Here is a 20,594-nt window from a genome sequence, read left to right as displayed (position 1 = left end):
CCCTTCAGTGTCTTCCCATCTTCTTTAGTGGCTCTCCCCAGTATGTGTGCAAAGAGAGGTTACAGGAATGACAGAGCTATAGGAGGCCCCAGGTGGTCATCCTTGGCTGTCAACAGTCTTGACAGTGTGGGCAAGTGTGATAAGCATGTATTACCCTTTCTCTATGGGCCTTGATGTGAAAACACTTGAGCAACTCTGACAAGAAGATAACTCTTCATTATAGCCTTTAAAGCCTGTTTCTACCTGGACCCCACCCACACCCCCTTATCTCACATCACTGCCCCACTGGTGCATTTTTCTGTTAATAGGTCCCAAACGCACCACACCCTTGGTTGCTTCTTGCCTTTTTCTTACCCGTTACTCCCCTACTCTCCCCACTTCTTCCCTCACACCAGCCTTTGCCACACTTTGAGAATTAATAATCTCCCAGGTCCTGTTTTGTTAAACTATGTATCAGTGTCTCTTACACGTCTGGTCTGTGAATAACATGCATCAGAATCACATGAGGCTTGTTTAAAAAAAAACAAACAAACAAACAACTGATTCCTGGGTCCCACCCAGGAATAACTGAATCATAACATTTGGACTTGGAACCCATAAAAATCCACCACTTAAATCACCTCCCATGTGTTTATTTTACACATTAAATTGTGTAAAACATTACTATACACAAAACCTCACTGACTGATATAGTTTACAAATCATGGTTAAGATATGCCATAAAACAACAAAAACAAATAAGAGTTAAGTAAGAAAATTCAGTGAAATGTTTGCAAGAAAAAGAACATGAAAACTACCCTTCATTTAAAAAATAAATGGTTATATTCATGGTAGGGCTATAATTGACCCTAAGAATTAATAAGCTATATCTCTATGATAATCTATACTCTAAGCAGTTCCAATATTAAAGTGAAAAAATGATTCCCTATTAGAGTAAATAAAAATGCCTTAGAGAAATGTGCCTGGTAGAAAACATGGTCAGTATGATATTTGGATTTTTTAAAAGCCAGTTTATTCCCCAAGTTCATGGTTCTTTGAAATTCTATCATCTGTCTCACAACAAATTTCCCTTTGAGGATATACAGTATGTTGATATTTGGAATTATCCTTGTAGCACATTCACTGGTAATGAATGACGTGGATAACAAAGGCAAAAGAAATGTAGAAAAAAATTAAATTTCCTTACAACTTAACAGCCCATTGATAAGTACTTCAGACAGGCAGAGTGACCTTCCTCCAGGAACTCAACTGCTACAATGTTAATACTTTGCTAAGGGCAAAAGGCAACCTTAGATAGATGTTAGCAATCATCCTCCAAGCATATGACCCACTGATCTACATCTGAAGGGTCTCATGACTCAGGTTTTACTAGACTGTAGTAATTGACTTTTTCCTAACAACAGCTAGCCCCTTTAGGTCCTGGAAACCTTGCTTCCAAATTCCTTAGAGACTTACACTATCCCTAACCCCCTCCCAGTTTGAAAGTATATAATCAACCATTGCTCACAATCCCAGTGCAACTCTTTCTGCCCATAGGTACTGTCCTCGTGCTTTAATAAAACCACCAAAGATGGCTCAAGAATTCTTTCTTGATTATTCACTCCCAGATCCCACCATCTCACATCAATGAATACACAATAAATAATTTTTATTTAATCCCTTTCTTTCTCATAACTTAAGCAGTAGCTCATTACTCACAGGTGGAAACTATTTACAGGCTTAATTGATGATCTTCCCCTTGCATCTCCCTCCCTTGATTATGTTTTCTGATTTATGATTGCCAGTTATTTTATATTAATGTTTTCCTTCATAAAGCCAAAAGTCTGGAGGCAGAACTCTCTTAGTATATCTTTATAAGGGCTATATAATTCTGAGGGACCAAAAGTTTTAAATTGTGCAATGTTTAAGAGGTCTCGTGAATACTGGAATCAATATTTCCAAATTCTGAATGTGTGATATGCCTATATTGAAAAGTACATTAAACAAAAAAATTTTTTAGGTAAGAGTAGGGCTTATTGGGTTGCTTCTACTTTTGACACTGAGTCCCTCGATATGGACACATCTCATCTCTTCTTGCTCTTCTAAGCCTAGAGAAAGCCGCAAGTTTATACAAACTTTGCCTTAGTTCTAGGGTTTGTTCAGAACCTCAAACAGTTCAACAGCTAGTCAGCCAACTGCTGCAGCTGAGCAGAAAATTAAATGCACATACATACCCTGTTTTCAGTGCTCCATCCATAGAGGGTTGCATAAAGGAAGCCAGGAGGCAAAATAAATTAGATATAATGAGGTTAGTTAGGAGAAGATTTCTGTTTATTTCTATAATTATTTAAGTTTATAAATAGAGAAAATAATTCTTTAATTATTTTATGATTAGCTTAGGAGAAAATGTAGAGATACAGTCAGTAATATAACAGGCATATTGAAGAGACTTTTCTTAAGGCTTTTAGTCCAGAAAGTATTAATTAAACATGGAGGCGACTACACTGAGGTGCCCCTAATGCCTTAGCAAGCCTTCGTAAACAAACCAAGACCTATACCTGGAAAGCCTCAAGGTTAAGGAATCAAAACCTAAGGACAACCAATCACAAACAGCCAAGTAGGCTTTCCTAAATAAAAGCAACAGCTTAAGCATTGGCCAAATAATTGCCTTACTTTGCTTCCGCCTTCTCTCTGTAACAGTCCTTCCCCTAGCTCTTGTCAGGGAAATGCTCCATTTCCCATTTGGCACGGCCTGATTCGAATAGATTTTTTGTTCAAATAAACTTAATATGTGTAATTTGCCTCAGTTTATCTCTTAACTATAGCTTCTTATAATAGTGCGTTTGATGTAATTTTTAGGCGATGACACCTAAAATGTAAAGCTTTGCTTTTTCTTTTTCTTTCTTTTTTTTTTTTTTTTAAACCCAACCTCTGGTAGAGGTGTGTGATATTGTGATGTAAGTCTTCATCCATAGTTCCTGGCACACAGCAACTAAAACTCTTCTAATTTCCTAAGAGCCATTGGAGCATCATTTTTATAATATTTGGTCTTTTGTCCTTAGTTCCTGAAATAGTTCCAGAGTGATAAAGGTGAAAGGAGTGTCTTGTTAATCATAGTGAGCCCTCTAAGCACACCAGTATTTGTTAATTAGGTGATTTTTGGAAAGCCCCTAGATAGCCACAGGGTGGGGGCTGGTTGCCTAGGGAACCAACCCTGTAATTAGATGGTTGGAACTTTTAGCCCCATCACCTGATCTCTGGGGAGGGGAAAAGAGCTGGAGGTTGAGTTAGTCACCAATGGTCAATGACTTAATCAATCATGACAATGTAATGAAGCCTTGATTAAAAAAAAATCCTAACTGAAGGGGTTTGGAGAGCTTCCGGGTTGGTGAACACGTGGAGGTGTCTGGAAAGGGTACAAAAACTCTGCACCCTTTTCCATTTTCCATGCCTTGCCCTATGCATCTCTTCCCTTTAACTGTTCCAGAGCTGTATCCTTTTACAATACGTCCATAATCTGGTAAGTAAACTGTTTTTTTCTGAGTTCTGTGAACCACTCTAGCAACTTATCAAGCCTGAGAAAGTGGTTGTGGGAACCTCTGGTTTATAGTCAGTCTGTCAGAAGCATGAGTGACAACCTGGACTTGCAATTGGTAAATGAAGTGGGAAAGGTGGGGGTGGGTGGTCTGGTGGGACAGAGCCCTTAACCTGTGGGGTTTGCACTGACCCCAGGTAAATAGTGTCAGAATTGAACTACATTATAGGACACCGAGTTGGTATCCACAGAGAATTGGGAAAACCCACACATTTGGTGGCTAGAAGTGTTGAAGTGTTGGATATGAGTAAGGTAGTGAGTAGAGGGAGAAACTGTTTTTCCTTTCAAGGTTCAAATGATAAATGAAATGAAGATGAAGGGATGCCTGGGTGGCTCAGTCAGTTAAGCATCGGCCTTCGGCTCAGGTCATAATCCCAGAGTCCTGGGATTGAGCCCGCTGTCAGTGTCGTGGGGCTCCCTGCTCAGTGGGGAGCTTCCTCCTCCCTCTCCCTCTGCTCCTCCCCACCCCCGCTTGAGCTCTCTCTCAAATAAATAAATAAAATCTTAAAAAAAAAGAAATGAAGATAAAGAGAAATAGGAATTTATAACATACAAACTAGATAAGCTATTCCCTAAATTTGAGTTGAAATTAAAATCAAAGTATAATTTTATTAGGGCCAGTGATTTCAAGGCAAGTTTGGTTATATTTCCTTTCAGAAAACATTTCTTCGGGGGCGCCTGGGTGGCTCAGTTGTTAAGCGTCTGCCTTTGGCTCAGGTCATGGTCCCAGGGTCCTGGGATCGAGTCCCACATTGGGCTCCCTGCTCTGCGGGAAGCCTGCTTCTTCCTCTCCCACTCCCCCTGCTTGTGTTCCCTCTCCTGCTGTCTCTCTTTCTGTCAAATAAATAAAAATTTTTTTAAAAAAAAAAGAAAATATTTCTTCATATCACAAGACTAGTTTGACCTTTTTGGACTAAATTTTCTATCTCTACATCTGGAAAGAATGCCCAGATCAGTGCACAGACATCTGGCAATATCTCAGAGTGTGATTATTCTCTTTGGCAATGTGTGAACAGCCTTTATACATCTGTTCACTCCACTATAGTATGGATATGCCCAGAGGATAATGGTCTTTTTTATAGTCAATACCATATTCATATTAACTGCTTAATAAGTATTTGTTGAAATGTTTGTCAGTGTCATTTAAATTTTTATTATTCATTCATTTTGGATATTCATGGTTACTTAAATAAATTTGTTTAGAAATATCTTCCTGGAAGTTGGAAACAACAGAAAAAATGGAGCAGACTATATTATTTGTTTTAAATATTTTCTGTCTTAATACATCCCTTGTGCAGTGACATCAGGCTTAGCTACCTGACCTGCTTTGGACTATGAAATGTGAGCCAAAGTGATGTAAGTCACATATGAGCTAAAGATTTAAGAGCCTTTACATGGTTCTACCATTGCTCTTTTCCCTCTGCCATAAAAACACCATTTTCTGGGAAGGGACCGTCCCTTCCACTTATGTCCCTAAATGAAAAAGACACAAAGTAGAGTTGTAGTCAAACTGTACTATGGAAACACAATATAAACCTTTGTTGTTTTAAACCATTCAAATATTGACTTTGTTTGTTGCTGCAACATAACCTAGTGAAAGGTAGTTCATACAGGGTGAGATTACTAAAAATACCCTTTACTTATGAAACTCTATGATTCAATTATTTAAAATAATCATGGAATCATAAAATGTAGATCTCAAAGGAAACTTGGTAATTATATAATCTAACCCCCTCATTTTACAAGTGAGGAAAATTAGAGACCTGTGAGCTTAAATGATGCATTTATGGACAGGCAACTAAATAATGATGGACCAGGGCCTGAATCTGAATGTCCTGACTCTATGTATTTAAAAGTTGGTGCTACATATTTAAAAATATAAGTAATTGTTCTTCAACTACATTTAGAAGGAAAGATAACTAAAATTATAGAAAGATAAGAAATCACAATAATTCATCTACCTATTGCTGCTAACTTGCAGTTGATTTTTCCAGTAGTTGAAAACTCAGTTTTCTAAGAGTTCTTTTCATTCTCTGTCCTTGTGCTCAGAACTACAAATCTGACACTGACTGGACAGACCATTACTTGTTGAATAGACTTGGTCTCTGCGTGAAGCAGACTGAAATGTCCTGAGATTGAACCATAAACGCAACCTCATTAGCCGCCTGCTCTCACTAATTTGCCTAAAGTAGGCTTATTTTAAAGGGTCAAAGAATTTTGAATTTAGAGAAAAGAACTATTCATTAGGAATTATCAGGACAATTATGTAAAGAACCAAAAAGACTACAGTGAGAGTAATCTAGGTTACAGATGAGCAATTCCTGCCTCTGCAGAAATTAGTCACAAGAGTGGGATAGCAGTTGAAACTGTAAACATTTTTAATTTGGAAAAGTTTTAAAGGTGAAATAGATACTTAGTGATCTAGGAATAATAATTTTTAAAAAAGCCTTCTGATTTGTTGTGTTTGCCAAAATTTCTGTGATGCAATTACTTTCACCCCTGCAAACTAGAGTAGTTTAATAACAGACATGCAAAATTCCTGAATGTTTACCTTTTGGCTTTTGTGAGCTAGTATGAGGCTTAGAACCTGACAGACCTGAGTTTAAATGTTTATTTTATCACCTAAAATATATTTAATATTTGAACTGTGTTTTAAATATTTTACATAAGCTATCTTGGCCTTAGGTGTCTTAATTGGCTTCATAATGGCTGCTGTGTAGGATCACTGTAAGAATAGATACATATAACTGACACCTCTCCTATGACTTTGCTTTATTTTGCTTAATCTCCTCCAGCTATGTTGAACACCTTGCAATATCTCAAACACTATGGGCACATTCCTGCCTCAAGACCTTTGTACTTGCTATTTTCTTTGCCAAAATATTATTTACCCAGATATCCTCACATCTCACCTGCTCTCTTTCTCTCATCCTTTGCTTTTCTCCAAAGCACTGTTGCCAGCTCACAATTACATATTGTGCTTATTGGTTTTTGTCTCTCTCACCCCATTAAAGTATAAGCTTTACAATAGCAAGGATTATGGTCTCTTTTTTGACTACTGCATCCTCAGAGCCTTGAACAGTATCAGCCATATGGACTTAGTAGATATTTGTGGAATAAATAAAGTGATTGAATAAAAAACTTTGAACATTGATTAATTATCCTGTCTTGAGGCTAGGGACAACTAATCTTATCTTGATTTCCCTCTAGAACCAAGAAACTTTCAGTTGCAGCCAAAACCATTCAGCTCTAAATAGTCCTTCCCATTCCTACCACAGTGTCTTCTCTCATTCTGTGTCCCTTAGTGTTGTTTTTGGCTTGAATTTTCCATTTAACAGAACTTTGCTGAGAACAAAGGAAAAGCTAGCGAATATAAGACAACCTACCTAACATATTGCTGTAAAACTTTGGAAAAATCGCTGCTTTTTATTAAATTGGGAAAGAAACTCTAGAAGATTGATTAAAAAATATTAACAATATCAACAAATAGGATCTAGTGCTAGATGACTGAGTTACTTTCCTTCTCTAATTTCACTGTTATGACAAAAACATAAGAGGAAAATAAAGAAAGTCATATTAATAAACACAACAAATAATGCATGCATAGTAATTTATAATCAGTGTTTTAGATTGATAATGAAAGACACAGTAATCTTTTGGTGCCCCAAGTAACAAATACAATTTCTGAAAGAAAAGCAGCTTAAAGTAATGAACATTTATTTAGGTAAAGAGCTAAGCTATTTGTCCCAAGAAAATATGGAAACACATTTATGCCCAATTCTAGTGCCAACTCTCAATATTAATCAGATGCTAACTTAATTTCATAGGGCAAATCTATAAAGGAGAAGATTTCTGAGCACTCAATTCAAGCCAGAGGGTTGAACATGTAAAAGGTGGGAATAGTGTAAAGAAAGATGAAAAATAGGAGCAAAATATGAGCACACTGTATTGACCACTTACATGTTTTAAAAATCTTTTTATAATTCAGTGTGCATATGAAGTTAATTTTGCCCAATAAAAGAGGTATTAATCAAGCAGTTTCATCATATATCAGAGTTATATTGAGTAGATATTATAGGCTGAATTGTATCTCCCAAGAAGATATATTTTTTAAAAAGATTTTATTTATTTTAGAGAGAGAAAGAGTGTATGTGTGTGTGTGTGTGTGTGTGTGTTCATAAGCAGGGGGAAGGGGGAGAGGGAGAGGGAGAAGCAGACTCTGCTGAGCAGGGAGCCCAATGGGGGACTCAATTCCAGGACCCTGGGATCATGACCTGAGCTGAAGGCAAATGCTTAACCAACTGAGCCACCCAGGTGCCCCCTTGCAAGAAGATATGTTGAAATCCTAACTCCTAGAACTTGTGGTTATAACTTTTTTGTAAACAAGGTCTTTGTAGCTGCAATCAAGTTAAGGTGATGTTTGTAGGATGGGTCCTAATCCGATAGGACTGATATCTTTTTTTTTTTTTATGACTGATGTCTTTGTAAGAAGAAGAAAAGACAGACAGTAGGAGAACACCAGGTAATTAAAGATTGAAGTGATGCATCTGCAAGCCAAGGAATGCAAAGGACTGAAGACCACCACCAAACGCTAGGAGGAGGCAAATATTTTATACAAGAGTCTTAGAGGGAGCATGGCCCTGCTGACACCTGGATTTCAGACTTCTAGCCTCCAGAACTATGGGAGAATAAAGGTCTGTTGTTTAAGCCACCCAGTTTATGGTACTTTGTCACAGTTGCCTAAGGAAACTGATACCATAGCCAAAAACTAGAGGAAACCAAGATAACTTTCAATAGGTAAATGAATAAACAAACTGGTACATCTATACAACAGGATATTATTCAGTGATAAAAAGAAATGAGTCAAGTCACAAAAAGACATGGAGGACCTAAAAACGAATATTGCAACTTGGAAGAAGCTAGTCTGATTTTATGATTCCAATCATATGACATCCTGTAAAAGACAAAATTCTACAGGCAATAAAATGATCAGGGATTGCCTGGGGGTTGGGAAGGAAAGGAGGGTCAAAAAAAAGTAAAGCACAGGTAATTTTAATGTAGGAAAACTATTCTGTATAATACTGCAATGTATCATATTGTCAAAACCTACAGAACTTTAGGGCACAATGGGAGAACCTTATTGTATGCAAATTTTAAAAATCATTTCGAAAGTCAAGGGATTCCAGGAAGGAATGTTGACTGTGACACAACAATCTAACTGTATTATAAATGCATGAGACAATCACACAGAAGGGGGTGAGGGAAAAGGCACTGACTTAAGTAGCATTAGAAACAGGCAGAGTGTTAAGATTAAAGACAAAAGGAAATACACATACGTGCTATACTCAAACTCATAGTTATTTCTTCAGAATTATGGGTGAAGAATTTGATGCTGTTATATATTTTATGTACTTTTAAAACTATATTTACTGAATTTAAATAAATAAATGGATGGCAGATGGTAGAAACCAAATTTCTTACTGTTAGAGTGGGAATTTACAGATAAGCAGGGGAGGAAGCTAGGACAATCCAACCCATGTGATAATAAAGTTAGAGGTATTAGTATTAACTCATATCTAGCTTAATATGTACTGATGTACATATATATATATATACACATATTAACATACACACATTTATTTCTATGCTCTGTCAACTAAGGTGGCCTAAAACAAATGACACCCCAGTGGCAACAAGCATACCTTACATTTAGATCTTGGTTTAGTTTGCCATTCTCTAGTACAAGGGAACCAGGGCCTGTTGGAATGAGGGCTTAGGCTAGGGCTGGGGCAGGAAATACACAAGATAAGTCTGGAACATCTTGTAGAGCCAGAAAGTAAGGTAGTTTTCAAAGGAAAAAAAAAAACACCTCACATTGACAGGGGGTAAGTTAAAAGAGGACAGGAGCCAACTGAAAGAACTCTGAGTGGCCAAAGCTGGAACAATTTGAGTAACAAAATAAAGTAGTATTAGATTATAGCCCAGAGTATAAAATAAATAACCATGAGTCCATGCTGATATCAATAAATACTTGAATAAATTAATAAATGGACAAGAAGAATCAAATCTCTCATGCAGAAGAATCCCAAATAATTTATGTAGATATTCTGCCCTCCAAGAGTGGGGGGACATAAATCCCCACTCATTAGGTGTGGGATGGCATAGTGACTTCCTTTCTAAGAGTAGCGTACAGACAAATACCACCTCCCAGGTGACTGAGGTCAACATCAATAGTCAAATCATGTTGATCGTATGTATCCTTGATATGATGTAATGGGAATGATATTTTACCTCTGTGGTCTTCCTCTCAATGACCGATAACTCCAGTCTTACCATGAAAAGAACATCAAATAAATTCCAATACTGGAGGATCCTATAAAATACCTAATCAGTACTCCCAATTGTCAAGGTCATCAAAAACAAGAAAGTCCTGAAGTGTCACTGCCAGGAGGAACCTAAGGATACAGGACAACTAAATGTAACATGGTATCCTGGATGGGACACTGGAATAGAAAAAAGATATTTGGTAAAATCTAAGGAAATCTGAATAAACCGTGGACTTTAGTTAATAATGTATCAATATTGGTTCATTAATTGCTACAAATCAACCATACAGATGTAAGATGTTAAGAATAGGGGAAACTGGGTGTGAGATAGAGGGGACCCCTCTGTACCATCCTCTCAGTATTTCTGTGAACTTAAAATTATTCTAAAATAATTAAGTCTATTATAAAAAAGTTAATGTAAGAATTTTAAAAATCATGCAAAAATGTCATGAAAAGGGAAGATATTCAATTCTTATAGCAAATATTATAAAAATTCCCTCTTTTATTTATTTAGTAACTGTTCCATGAGTGACTACCCTGAGTTACACAGTTGCCTCCCACTGGTTTAGGATACATAAGTTAGCAAAACACCCATGTTCCTTAGAGTCATGTAGTATAATCTCATAGGTAAAAAAGAAATGAATCAACACAAAAATAATAATTCCAAATTTTGATACCATGGAAGATAAATACAGCGTGCAATGTAAGTATAGATCACAAAGCTGAACCTAGAATGAACAGAGATGGTGTGAATGGGAAAGAGATATACTTTAATTTTCATTTTCTAAATGGAGAAAATTGGACATCTCAGATTTCCTGATAAATCAGTAGTAACATTTTTTTAAAGATTTTATTTATTTATTTGACAGAGAAAGAGCACAAGCAGGGGGAGCGGCAGGCAGAGGGAGAAGCAAGCTCCCCACAGAGCAGGGAGCCTGATGCGGGGCTCCATCCCAGGACATTCGGATCATGACTTGAGCTGAAGGCAGACGCTTAACTGACTAAGCCACCCGGGCGCCGCCTTTTTTTTTTTTTTTTTAAAGATTTTATTTATTTGAAATCAGCGATAACATTTAAAAGGTAACTAAAAACTGATTTTTCTTGTCCACTTGAATTTCAAAATATGATATTTTAATACCATTAATGATAATTTTTAAAATCACCAAAAATGAAAAAAAGAATGCAGAGCACCTGGGTGACTTAGTCGGTTAAGCATCTGACTCTTGATTTCGGCTCAGGCCGTGATCTCAGGGCTGTGAGATTGAGCCCTGTGTGGGGCTCCACCCTGGGCATGGAGCCTGCATAAGAGTCTCCCTCTCCCTCAGCCCCTCCATACTTTCTTAAAAAAAAAAATGAAAAAATGCAATTCTTCAGAAAAATCTGATTCACCTTAGATAAGTATCCAAAAATAGAAGCTAAAATTAATTCTGGGGCGCCTGGGTTGCTCAGTTGGTTAAGCGACTGCCTTCAGCTCAGGTCATGATCCTGGAGTCCCTGGATCGAGTCCCGCATCGGGCTCCCTGCTCGGCAGGGAGTCTGCTTCTCCCTCTGACCCTCCCCCCTCTCATGTGCTCTCTCTCTCATTCTCTCTGTCAAATAAATAAATAAAATCTTTAAAAAAAAAAATTAAAAAAAAAAAAAAACTTATACAACTAGCTATTATTTTATTCATTTGACTGGAACGTTTTCAAGAGTACTAAAAGATAAGGGTAGAAAAGAGGGCTAAGGCCAGGTTGTAAAAGTTTTAAAGTCAGGTACAAAAAAAAAATCTAAAGTAAGTGTTTTAACACGGAAGGCAATATCATCATGTCTTGCCAGCAAATATATTAACACAGGTAAAAGTTGGCCTGCTTAAAAATTCAAGCGAAGCTTCAGATTTTTTTAAACTCTAGAAATAGTGTGCTAGAGAATAAATCAAATAATTACAAAGTACTTAGAGTGTAGCAATAAAATCACCCACTCAGAATTATTTGTATATAATTATAGGTTCATAATTATAAGACCCTTAAAAAAAGAGATGCTTGCTTTAGAGGTTATATATTCATCTCCGTAAAAGCTAACTGCATCAAATGCTAGGAATTTTAATACATATTGCATTAACATTACAAGTTCTTTGTTATAAAATGTACTGTAAACTCACTTCACCTTGCATTTCATGTGTCCTTTCTTTTGCTTCCTTTCTTCCCCACCTGTATATCTCAACATAACACTTCCCTTCCTCACTTCCCATTGCACGGGGCCCACTTGAAGTTTCAAGGAGGATGAATAACTATTTAAATAACAGCCCTTTTTGGGCACCTGGGTGACTCAGTAGTTAAGCGTCTGCCTTCGGCTCAGGTCATGGTCCCAGGGTCCTGGGATCGAGCCCCGCATCGGGCTCCCTGCTCCGCGGGAAGTCTGCTTCTCCCTCTCCCACTCCCCCTGCTTGTGTTCCCTCTCTCACTGTGTCTCTCTCTGTCAAATAAGTAAAAGAAAGAAATAAAAAATCTTTAAATAACAACGCTTTTCAACAAATACATCACCAAAAAAACAAAATCCCGTGTGTGTGTGTGTATTGCAATCAGGTAAAATTTTACTGTTCATTTATTTAAAGTTGACCTGGATTTTCTGTAATTGCCTTGCGCTACCTACCTATAGAATCTACTCCTATCTTTGCCCAACCTCTGATACATGCTCAGATGTAAACTGTACAAGTAACAATCGCACTGGCTACAGAAGGTGACCCAGATTATACAACACTGTGCATTAATGCCAAGTTGTCTTGTTCAATGGCTGCTGCTCTATGCTTTGCCTTATTGATATTCAAATTCAACAGACACAAATCACATAGCCCCTTTGACAAGCACACACTCTGCCTGTCTTCATTTTAAATGTATTCAGTAGCTACTGTCCTTCATAAACACACAGCTGAGGCCATTCAGTCTCCTTTGATTTTCCACACTGTGATACATCTGACAAGATACCCTAGAAACATTACTTCTCTTTTTATTTGGGGAAGTTTGTGGAATATAGTATCTTCATTTATAAAACAGAAGCAAACACAATAGAAAAGAAGCCCATTTCTCTCTGGTGCTTTGAACCATTATCCTTTGGGGAAAATTGAGATTATCCGCTTGATTATGAGAGCAAAGGTGGCAATACAAAGTTCTTTAAAAGTGAAGATAAATACGTTGTATTGGGAATAAAATGCAATATAGCTTATGATGAACTTCCTTTTAAAGGATATCAATTATCAAGTGCCAAATCTATTTTGTAAAAGTGTAAACACAATAAAATACCTTCTTTTCTATGTGGCCATTTCAACCCCCTGCTCACTGCCACTGTAAGGGTTAAAAAAGAACATTTTCTATGTCTAGTTATTGGAAATCATAGAATCAATATTATTCACACTGGCTGGTACCACTGACTTAACACAGGACACTTGCTTATATCAAATTCTTTGTACGTCTTTTTTAAGTGTTGTGTTCTGTAGAACATGCAACATTATCAGCTATTTGCTAGAAATATTTAAGTCAGGAAAGGTGCCAAAAGTTCAATAAATGGAAAAAGCTTACTTTTTATGTAGGTGAGCAGTGAGAAACTGAGGTAGAAGATGAGAAAGTAGTTAATTTTCATAAGCGCCATGGTCTTATTCAGAGGACATACTCTGATGTGTTGCTGGTGGTTCTGGTCCAAGTCCGCTCGTGACCCCTGTCTGACTCAGAAATGAGCGGATGCCCCAGAGTCTCCGGATGCCATCCCTGCCTCTGCGCCTCTTACAGCTGCTTCACTGGAAAACACAGGGACTTAGATTCAAAAAGCTTCTAAGCATCTTACACGGGAGAATGGAGTGATTTTTCAAACCTGGTGCAGATTTTTTTCAGGCTGGACTGGATTCATCCCCCTCTTGGGTCTTTTCTAATAGTTTTCTTCCATTGTTATTGTTTGTGAAGATTGCTTTATACCATTCTCAAACATAGTTTGATAGATATACAGATGATAGTTGATAGATGTAAAAATCATTTTTCTTCTCATGTTTTTTTTAAAATAATGATATCATACTATGTGTGTTATCATGCAGCTTGCTTTTCTCACTCAACAATGTTTCTCAGATATTTTGACACATTATAAAATCTATCTAGCTCACACTTTTTTTAAAAATTTTTTTATTAACATATAATGTACTATTTGTTTCAGGGGTACAGGTCTGTGATTCAACAGTCTTACATAGTTCACAGCGCTCACCATAGCCCATACCCTCCCCAATGTCCATCACCCAGCCACCCCATCCCTCCCACCCCCCTCCACTCCAGCAACCTTCAGTTTGTTTCCTGAGATTAAGAGTCTCTTATGGTTTGTCTCCCTCTCTGGTTTCATCTTGTTTCATTTTTCCCTCTGTTCCCCTATGATCCTCTGTCTTGTTTCTCAAATTCCTCATATCAGTGAGATCATATGATACTTCTCTTTCTCTGATTGACTTATTTTGCTTAGCATAATATCCTCTAGTTCCATCCACGTCGTTGCAAATGGCAAGATTTCATTCTTTTTTTTTTTTTGATAGCTCACACTTTTTAATGCCACGTGGCATCCTATAGTATGGATGTACCATACCATAGTTTATTTGTTTTAACATATGTTATACCATAGCTTATTTATCCTTTTTCTGGGCACCAATGTTGTTTCCAACTTTCTTTATGCAAATAATAATTCAATAAGAGTTATTTTACACACTTGTTTGTACAAATGCAGAAGAGTTTTTTAAAAGAGTTTCTCTAGGGACGCCTGGGTGGCTCAGTTGCTTAAGCATCTGCCTTCGGCTCAGATCATGATCCTGGGGTCCCATCCACGTCTCACTCTCTTGAAAGCACTCACTCTCTAATAAATAAATAAAATCTTTAAAAAAAAGATTTTATTTATTTATTTGACAGAGAGAGAGAGACAGCGAGAGAGGGAACACAAGCAGGGGGAGTGGGAGAGGGAGAAGCAGGTTTCCTGCTGAGCGGGGAGCCTGATGCGGGGCTGGATCCCAGGACTCTGGGATCATGACCTGAGCCGAAGGCAGACACTTAACAACTGAGCCACCCAGGCGCCCCTAAATAAATAAATCTTTTAAACAAGAATTTCTCTATGGCAAATGCCAAAAAAGCAGAAATTTGGGGTTTTACATTGTGTTCATTTTTTAGTTTAATAGATACTTCACAAAATTTCAACTCTTCTCAGCTATGTGTGAAGGAAACTATTTCTCTATACTTTCCTCAACATTCAGTAATATCAAAGGGTAAAAGGTATATCTAAATTTCAGTGGAGAGGGGAATGAATATATGAAACAAGATTGGCCATTTGTTGATAATTTTTGAAGCTGGCTATTGGGCATGCAGAGGTTCATCATACTATTTATTCTGCTTTTGTATGGATTTTTAAAATTAATAATAAAACTTAAGATTTTTAATTTGCATATTTTTCATATTTAGAAAGATTGAGCATCTTTTTGACATTTGTATTTTCTCTTCAGTGATTTGCAACTCATATCCTGTTTACTTTTCTGTTAGCTCTTTTTCTCATTTTACTTATATAGTCATAGCATTTCTTTATAAATGTTAGATCTTGATTCTTAGTCAGATGTAAGTATGGAAAATATTTGTTTGCTCCCAATAGATTCATTGTCCTTTAAATTTCCTGTAGTTTTTCTTTATAAAGTTTTAAGTTTTTATTTAAAAATTTACTATCTTACACACATTTACTTATTTTATGACCTTTGCTTTTTGTCTTATTGAAGAAAGACTCTACAGAAGAGTCATTATATAACTTAATTTGGGGATAATTTCATGTATTTTCGATGTTGAATCTTCCCATATCTGAATAGTATACATATTGAGTCACTTACATGTCAGACACTTTCTAAGGTCTTTGTATGCATTCTCTCATTTAATCACCATAACACCATGAGGTAGGTTCTAATTTTTTCCATTATGAAGATGATAAAAACACACACATTCAGTAATTTGTCTCAGGTGTCACAGACTGGAGGGTGTCACTTTGGAAGGGAAGAGACTAAGAAGGGGGAAAAGACAATAGCCACATTCTAGAGAACACCAGTACTCCAGTACTTAATAAGAGGATAATAAGTCAGAGGTTGAAGAGGAAGAATGAGGAGAATGTGGTATCATGGAAGCAAAGAAAGGAAAAAGGATCAGGAAGGAGAGTTATAGACAATGAAAATGTTACAGGAAAGTTAAGTTTGATAAGGACTAAAAATTGTCAGTCGCATTTAGCAGTAAGGAGATTTGTGAGAAGAGTATCAATGGAGTGTTAGGATGGAATTCAAACTTCAGTTACTTTTATGAATGATTTGAAGGTTAGAATGTAGAAACAGTGAATGCAAACTACACTTTCCCAAAAATTAGTTGTGAAGAAAACATAGGGTAGGAGAGGCAATGTTAAAAGGAGATGTATGGCAGAAGTTTTTCTTTTTAACACTGAAATACATGAGAAATACAGAAGGAACCAGTAAAGTTAAAGGTAGGGAAAAGATAAGGGATACTTAATGGAGCAAGCGTCCTGAGGTGATGGGGAAAATGGGATTCCAATGAGAGTAAGCCTCAAACCGAAGAAATAGGATACTAAGTACTTCAGTAGTGAGAATTGAAGAATCACTGAACATGTCACCTGCCAGGTACAATAACAGCAGGAAGGGAAGGGTCCCACTGAATCGCAGTCTCAGTCATTCGTAATGCTGCTAATAAACACACTGGCATGATCTTGCAGCAGCAAAAGGACTGCCAATGTGGAAGCATAGCTGGCAAACCAGGGGATTCCTCCAGAGATAGGAGTTTTCAGAATGGAAGAGTAAGTAAGTGATGGAGGGACTCCTAAGTGGTTGCAAGAAACAATGGGTGCTGAGCTGTGTAATGAGGAAAGTGATTAACGGACAAAAAAGAAACAAGGTCCCATTGGATTGATGGTCTTGATCTGATAGAGGAACAGATGATGTGGGACTGAGGTTGAATTCCAGCAGTGGGATATTGAAGTCTGTAAATACAAAAGAGATTGCTGATCAGACCTGATCTAGGTTATATTGGAAACAATTGGTGGAAATTACAAGAAAGTAGATTTGGGGTTAGCCTAAGGAAATGATGGGTTAATAAAGTTTACCTTGATATGCAGGTATTTAAGAAGCTTATGACCATTTGGGAGGGGAACTAAGTAGAGCTTTCTCCTCAAGGACTTCTAATATGCCTCCCAAATCTTTTTAATTTCATATTCTGTGACCTAGGAAGAAGTAGAATAGAGAAAGTGAGAAAAGTAGTTTTCTCTTGCTTAGAGAATGTAAAAAAATATATATTAAAAATTTCCTCAAAAGAGGTAGAATCTCTTTTCAGGTAGCTTTACACTACTGGAGCCCTTTTGCTTCTAGATTTGATTTGTAAATCCTTAACAAAATATAAAAATTCTTAAATTTTGAAATCAGTGGGTATTTCCTGGCACATACATTTCTGCTTTATATGAATTCCCTTTTCCTAGATCTGGTAAGATCTTGTCATTTGAAAATAAGGTTGAATATTGTCTCAACTAACATAAATTTAAATGGTCAATATTTCTTCCAGATGGTTGATATCTATACCAAATTGCCTAGGACAATTTTAGATGTAATGTCTAATTCTCTGAATAATTTTAATGTCATAAATTGTAAAAAGACAAAGAGCTTAATGATAATCTTATTTTTTTTTAAGATTTTATTTATTCGTTTGTGACAGAGAGACACAGAGAGAGAGAGAGCATGAGCAGGGGAAGAGGCAGAGGGAGAGGGAGAAGCAGGCTCCCCGCCAAGACAGGAACCAGACCTGGGGCTTGATCCAAGGACCCTGGGATCATGACCTGAGCCGAAGGCAGACCCTTAACCATCTGAGCCACCCAGGTGCCCTTGCTTAATGATAATCTTAAAACTGAGTTTTGATAAAATACCTACAAGAGATATTTGTACTCACTTCATTTTAACCGTATGGTTATGATTCTATTTTGGGTTCCTATAATCTAATATTTCCATTTTTCATTCTTTTTGTTTATGCAACTGATCTCTGTTATAATTAGGTTCATGAAGATCTCAGTAATCTTCTTCCCAAATATCAATTATTTTTCTAAGTAAGGGTTATATGTAAACATTATCCAAAAATACATTTCGTATCAAGAGTTTAAAATCTATGTATTCAAAATGGGAGAGCTACTTTTTAATCCAGAGAAATCTTTTAACCTTAATTCTTTTCCATTCATCTTACTGTTTTCTGATTATATACTACCAATGTTTATAATGGCATTTTCCCATAGTATTGATTTAAAGAGTTTTTCATTGGTTTCTGAACTTTGTTTTAGATTTGAAAAAATTGTAGACTATAAAAACAAAAAAGAAAGCTAGGTTTCATGAATGGATTTTAAGTGCTTGTTCAAGTCGATCTTCAACTAAATAAAATTAGCATTAATTTGATATGAACATTATCTATAGTCTATCTATAGTCCATAAGAGTAGGTATGTTTCTTACAAGTATAAGAGAAACAATATAAAGGAAAACAAGACATTCTATTAAATACTGAACCAGGAGTACCTAGTACCCGTGCTAGGGCTTTCTCTTTTACAATATCATAGCCCTACAAGGAGTAAAGGGCTCCACCCTCTGTTTTGGGGAAACCGTCCAAGAAACCCGGTCTTTTAACAACAAGGAGTTGAGGACACATGGGACAATTAGGACAAGTGTAGACCAGAGCAACTGGGAATGAAAGGGAATTTTCTGTTGGATGATCCACAGGCCATAGGAAGTTGTCAGAGAAAAGTCTTCTGCAATAACCAGGAGAACAACTGGCCACTTCTTTCATACAAACGATAATATATGCTCACAAGAATGGATAAGAATGATATCAGGCTTTGGTTCAACATCCCCATGTCTCTTTGGTGATTAACCATAGTCTTCCCAAGCTGACTCATCTATTTCTAATCTACCCCCACCTCTCCCACCCTCAACCAGGTCCAACTTACTCTTTTGTCTCCTGTCACTGACTTCTCCAGAGTCAAGCTCTATTACCACCTCTCTATTCCTCCAGATCAGTTGACCCTCATCTAATAATCCCTTAGGGTGGATCCTAAGTCTCCTATTTTACAGAGCCCAACATACTACAAATACAAATATATATATATATCAATCAAGGAAAAGATCAAAAAGCACAAATAACAAAATTATAAATGATAAGAGAGATACAATGATTGAAAAGAAGAATGTTGTTAAATTTTAAGAGATTACTTTTTATAATTCTATGCAAATAAATATGGAAATCTAGATTCAGTGCATAATTTTGTAGAAAAATACTAATTACCAAATCTGAACCCAGTAGAATAAAATAATGCTTTTTTTGTGTGTGACTGATGAAGGAAGGGACAATTAAGGAAAGTACAACTTTATATTTTCTCCCATCCTTTTCTCTTTCTCATTTACCTCTTTCCTTATTCCTTCTGCTCTGGAATTAAACCTACAATAAAACATTAGCACTTAATGGGGCACCTGGGTGGCTCAGTCGTTAAGCGTCTGCCTTTGGCTCAGGTCATGATCCCAGGGTCCTGGGAATGAGCCCTGTATCAGGCTCCCTGCTTGGCGGGAGGCCTGTTTCTTCCCTCCCACTCCCCCTGCTTGTGTTCCCTCTCTTGCTGTGTCTCTCTCTGTCAAATAAATAAATAAAATCTTAAAACAAAAATTAGCCCTTAAGCCTTGCATCATTGTAGGAAATCCAAGCAAAGACACATAAACATGTAGCATGTTAAAAAGACACTGTTTTGAAATGTAAGCTTTATTATTATTCATGTATGGTGAGGCCAATAGATTAGTAGATGATTGCCACTGAAAAGATAGTTTGTTATTCACAGTGTCCAAGAGCAGGAGAAACACCAAGCTATGCAGGGACAGACAGGGAAGCACCATGGTCAGTCAAGACACAGAGGGAGAGGGAGGAAAATGTGGGCAATTATTGTGATTTCTGCAGGAAGGAACAGGTGAGACAGTGTAAGCAGGTTTAATCTGAATAATTTTAGCAGGCTCTGGGGTATAGAGGCTGTCTCTAGTTGTCTGATAACTGACCCAGGGGCGATTTGGGCAAAAGAATGGTGGTCTGGAGTATGAGAGTCTGATAAAGCAAGTGGGGGTGTGTGTGGTCTGAATTAATTAGTTTACATATGAAAGACATGCTTGCAGGGGAGTCTTAACGTCTCTAGGAATTGGCTATTCCTGGGCAGAACAGTCCCTCAGTCTCTCCAAGGTCAGAAAAATCCTAGATGTCAAAGCATTGGAAATACAGAAAATAAAAAGGTGTGATTAACTCAGGTGCTCAGTAACATCCAAAATAGTGGATAAAGTTGAAATTTCAAAAATTTTTGTAGAATGTTTGTAAAAAATATATTTTCTCTAGAATATATAACTATATACTTAAATAATATAGTTGATAGATGATAGATATATGGTAGATAGGTGATAGACAGATACATAAATGGTAGATAACAATTCAACTTCTTTGCTTTAAAAAGACCAATATCAACTTCAAGAATGCACTGCATCAATACTTTAGTTATCATGACACATTAAATATGGAAGACAAATTGTTCATGTAATAGTTTAGAAAAGTAAATGCCTCTAATTCATTCTAGTTGCAATCTCCTTTTTAGTTCATAATGAAGTCATTGT

General features: G+C 36.8%; 1 protein-coding gene across 1 annotated transcript in view; it reads right to left on the bottom strand.

The window, feature by feature from the left end:
• The window catches only part of CRB1 (crumbs cell polarity complex component 1), a 214,447-nt gene extending 200,802 nt beyond the window's left edge, over window positions 1–13,645 (bottom strand). Inside the window, exon 1 of the mRNA XM_036109066.2 lies at window positions 13,455–13,645. Coding sequence (XP_035964959.1) covers window positions 13,455–13,524 — 70 coding nt within the window. The 5' untranslated portion in view covers window positions 13,525–13,645. The remainder of the gene's footprint in view (window positions 1–13,454) is intronic.
• Window positions 13,646–20,594: the final 6,949 nt, after the last annotated feature.

The sequence above is a fragment of the Halichoerus grypus genome, chromosome 7 (genome assembly GCF_964656455.1).
Source record: "Halichoerus grypus chromosome 7, mHalGry1.hap1.1, whole genome shotgun sequence".
Taxonomy (NCBI): Eukaryota; Metazoa; Chordata; class Mammalia; order Carnivora; family Phocidae; genus Halichoerus; species Halichoerus grypus.
This window is presented reverse-complemented; position numbering and strand designations above follow the sequence as displayed.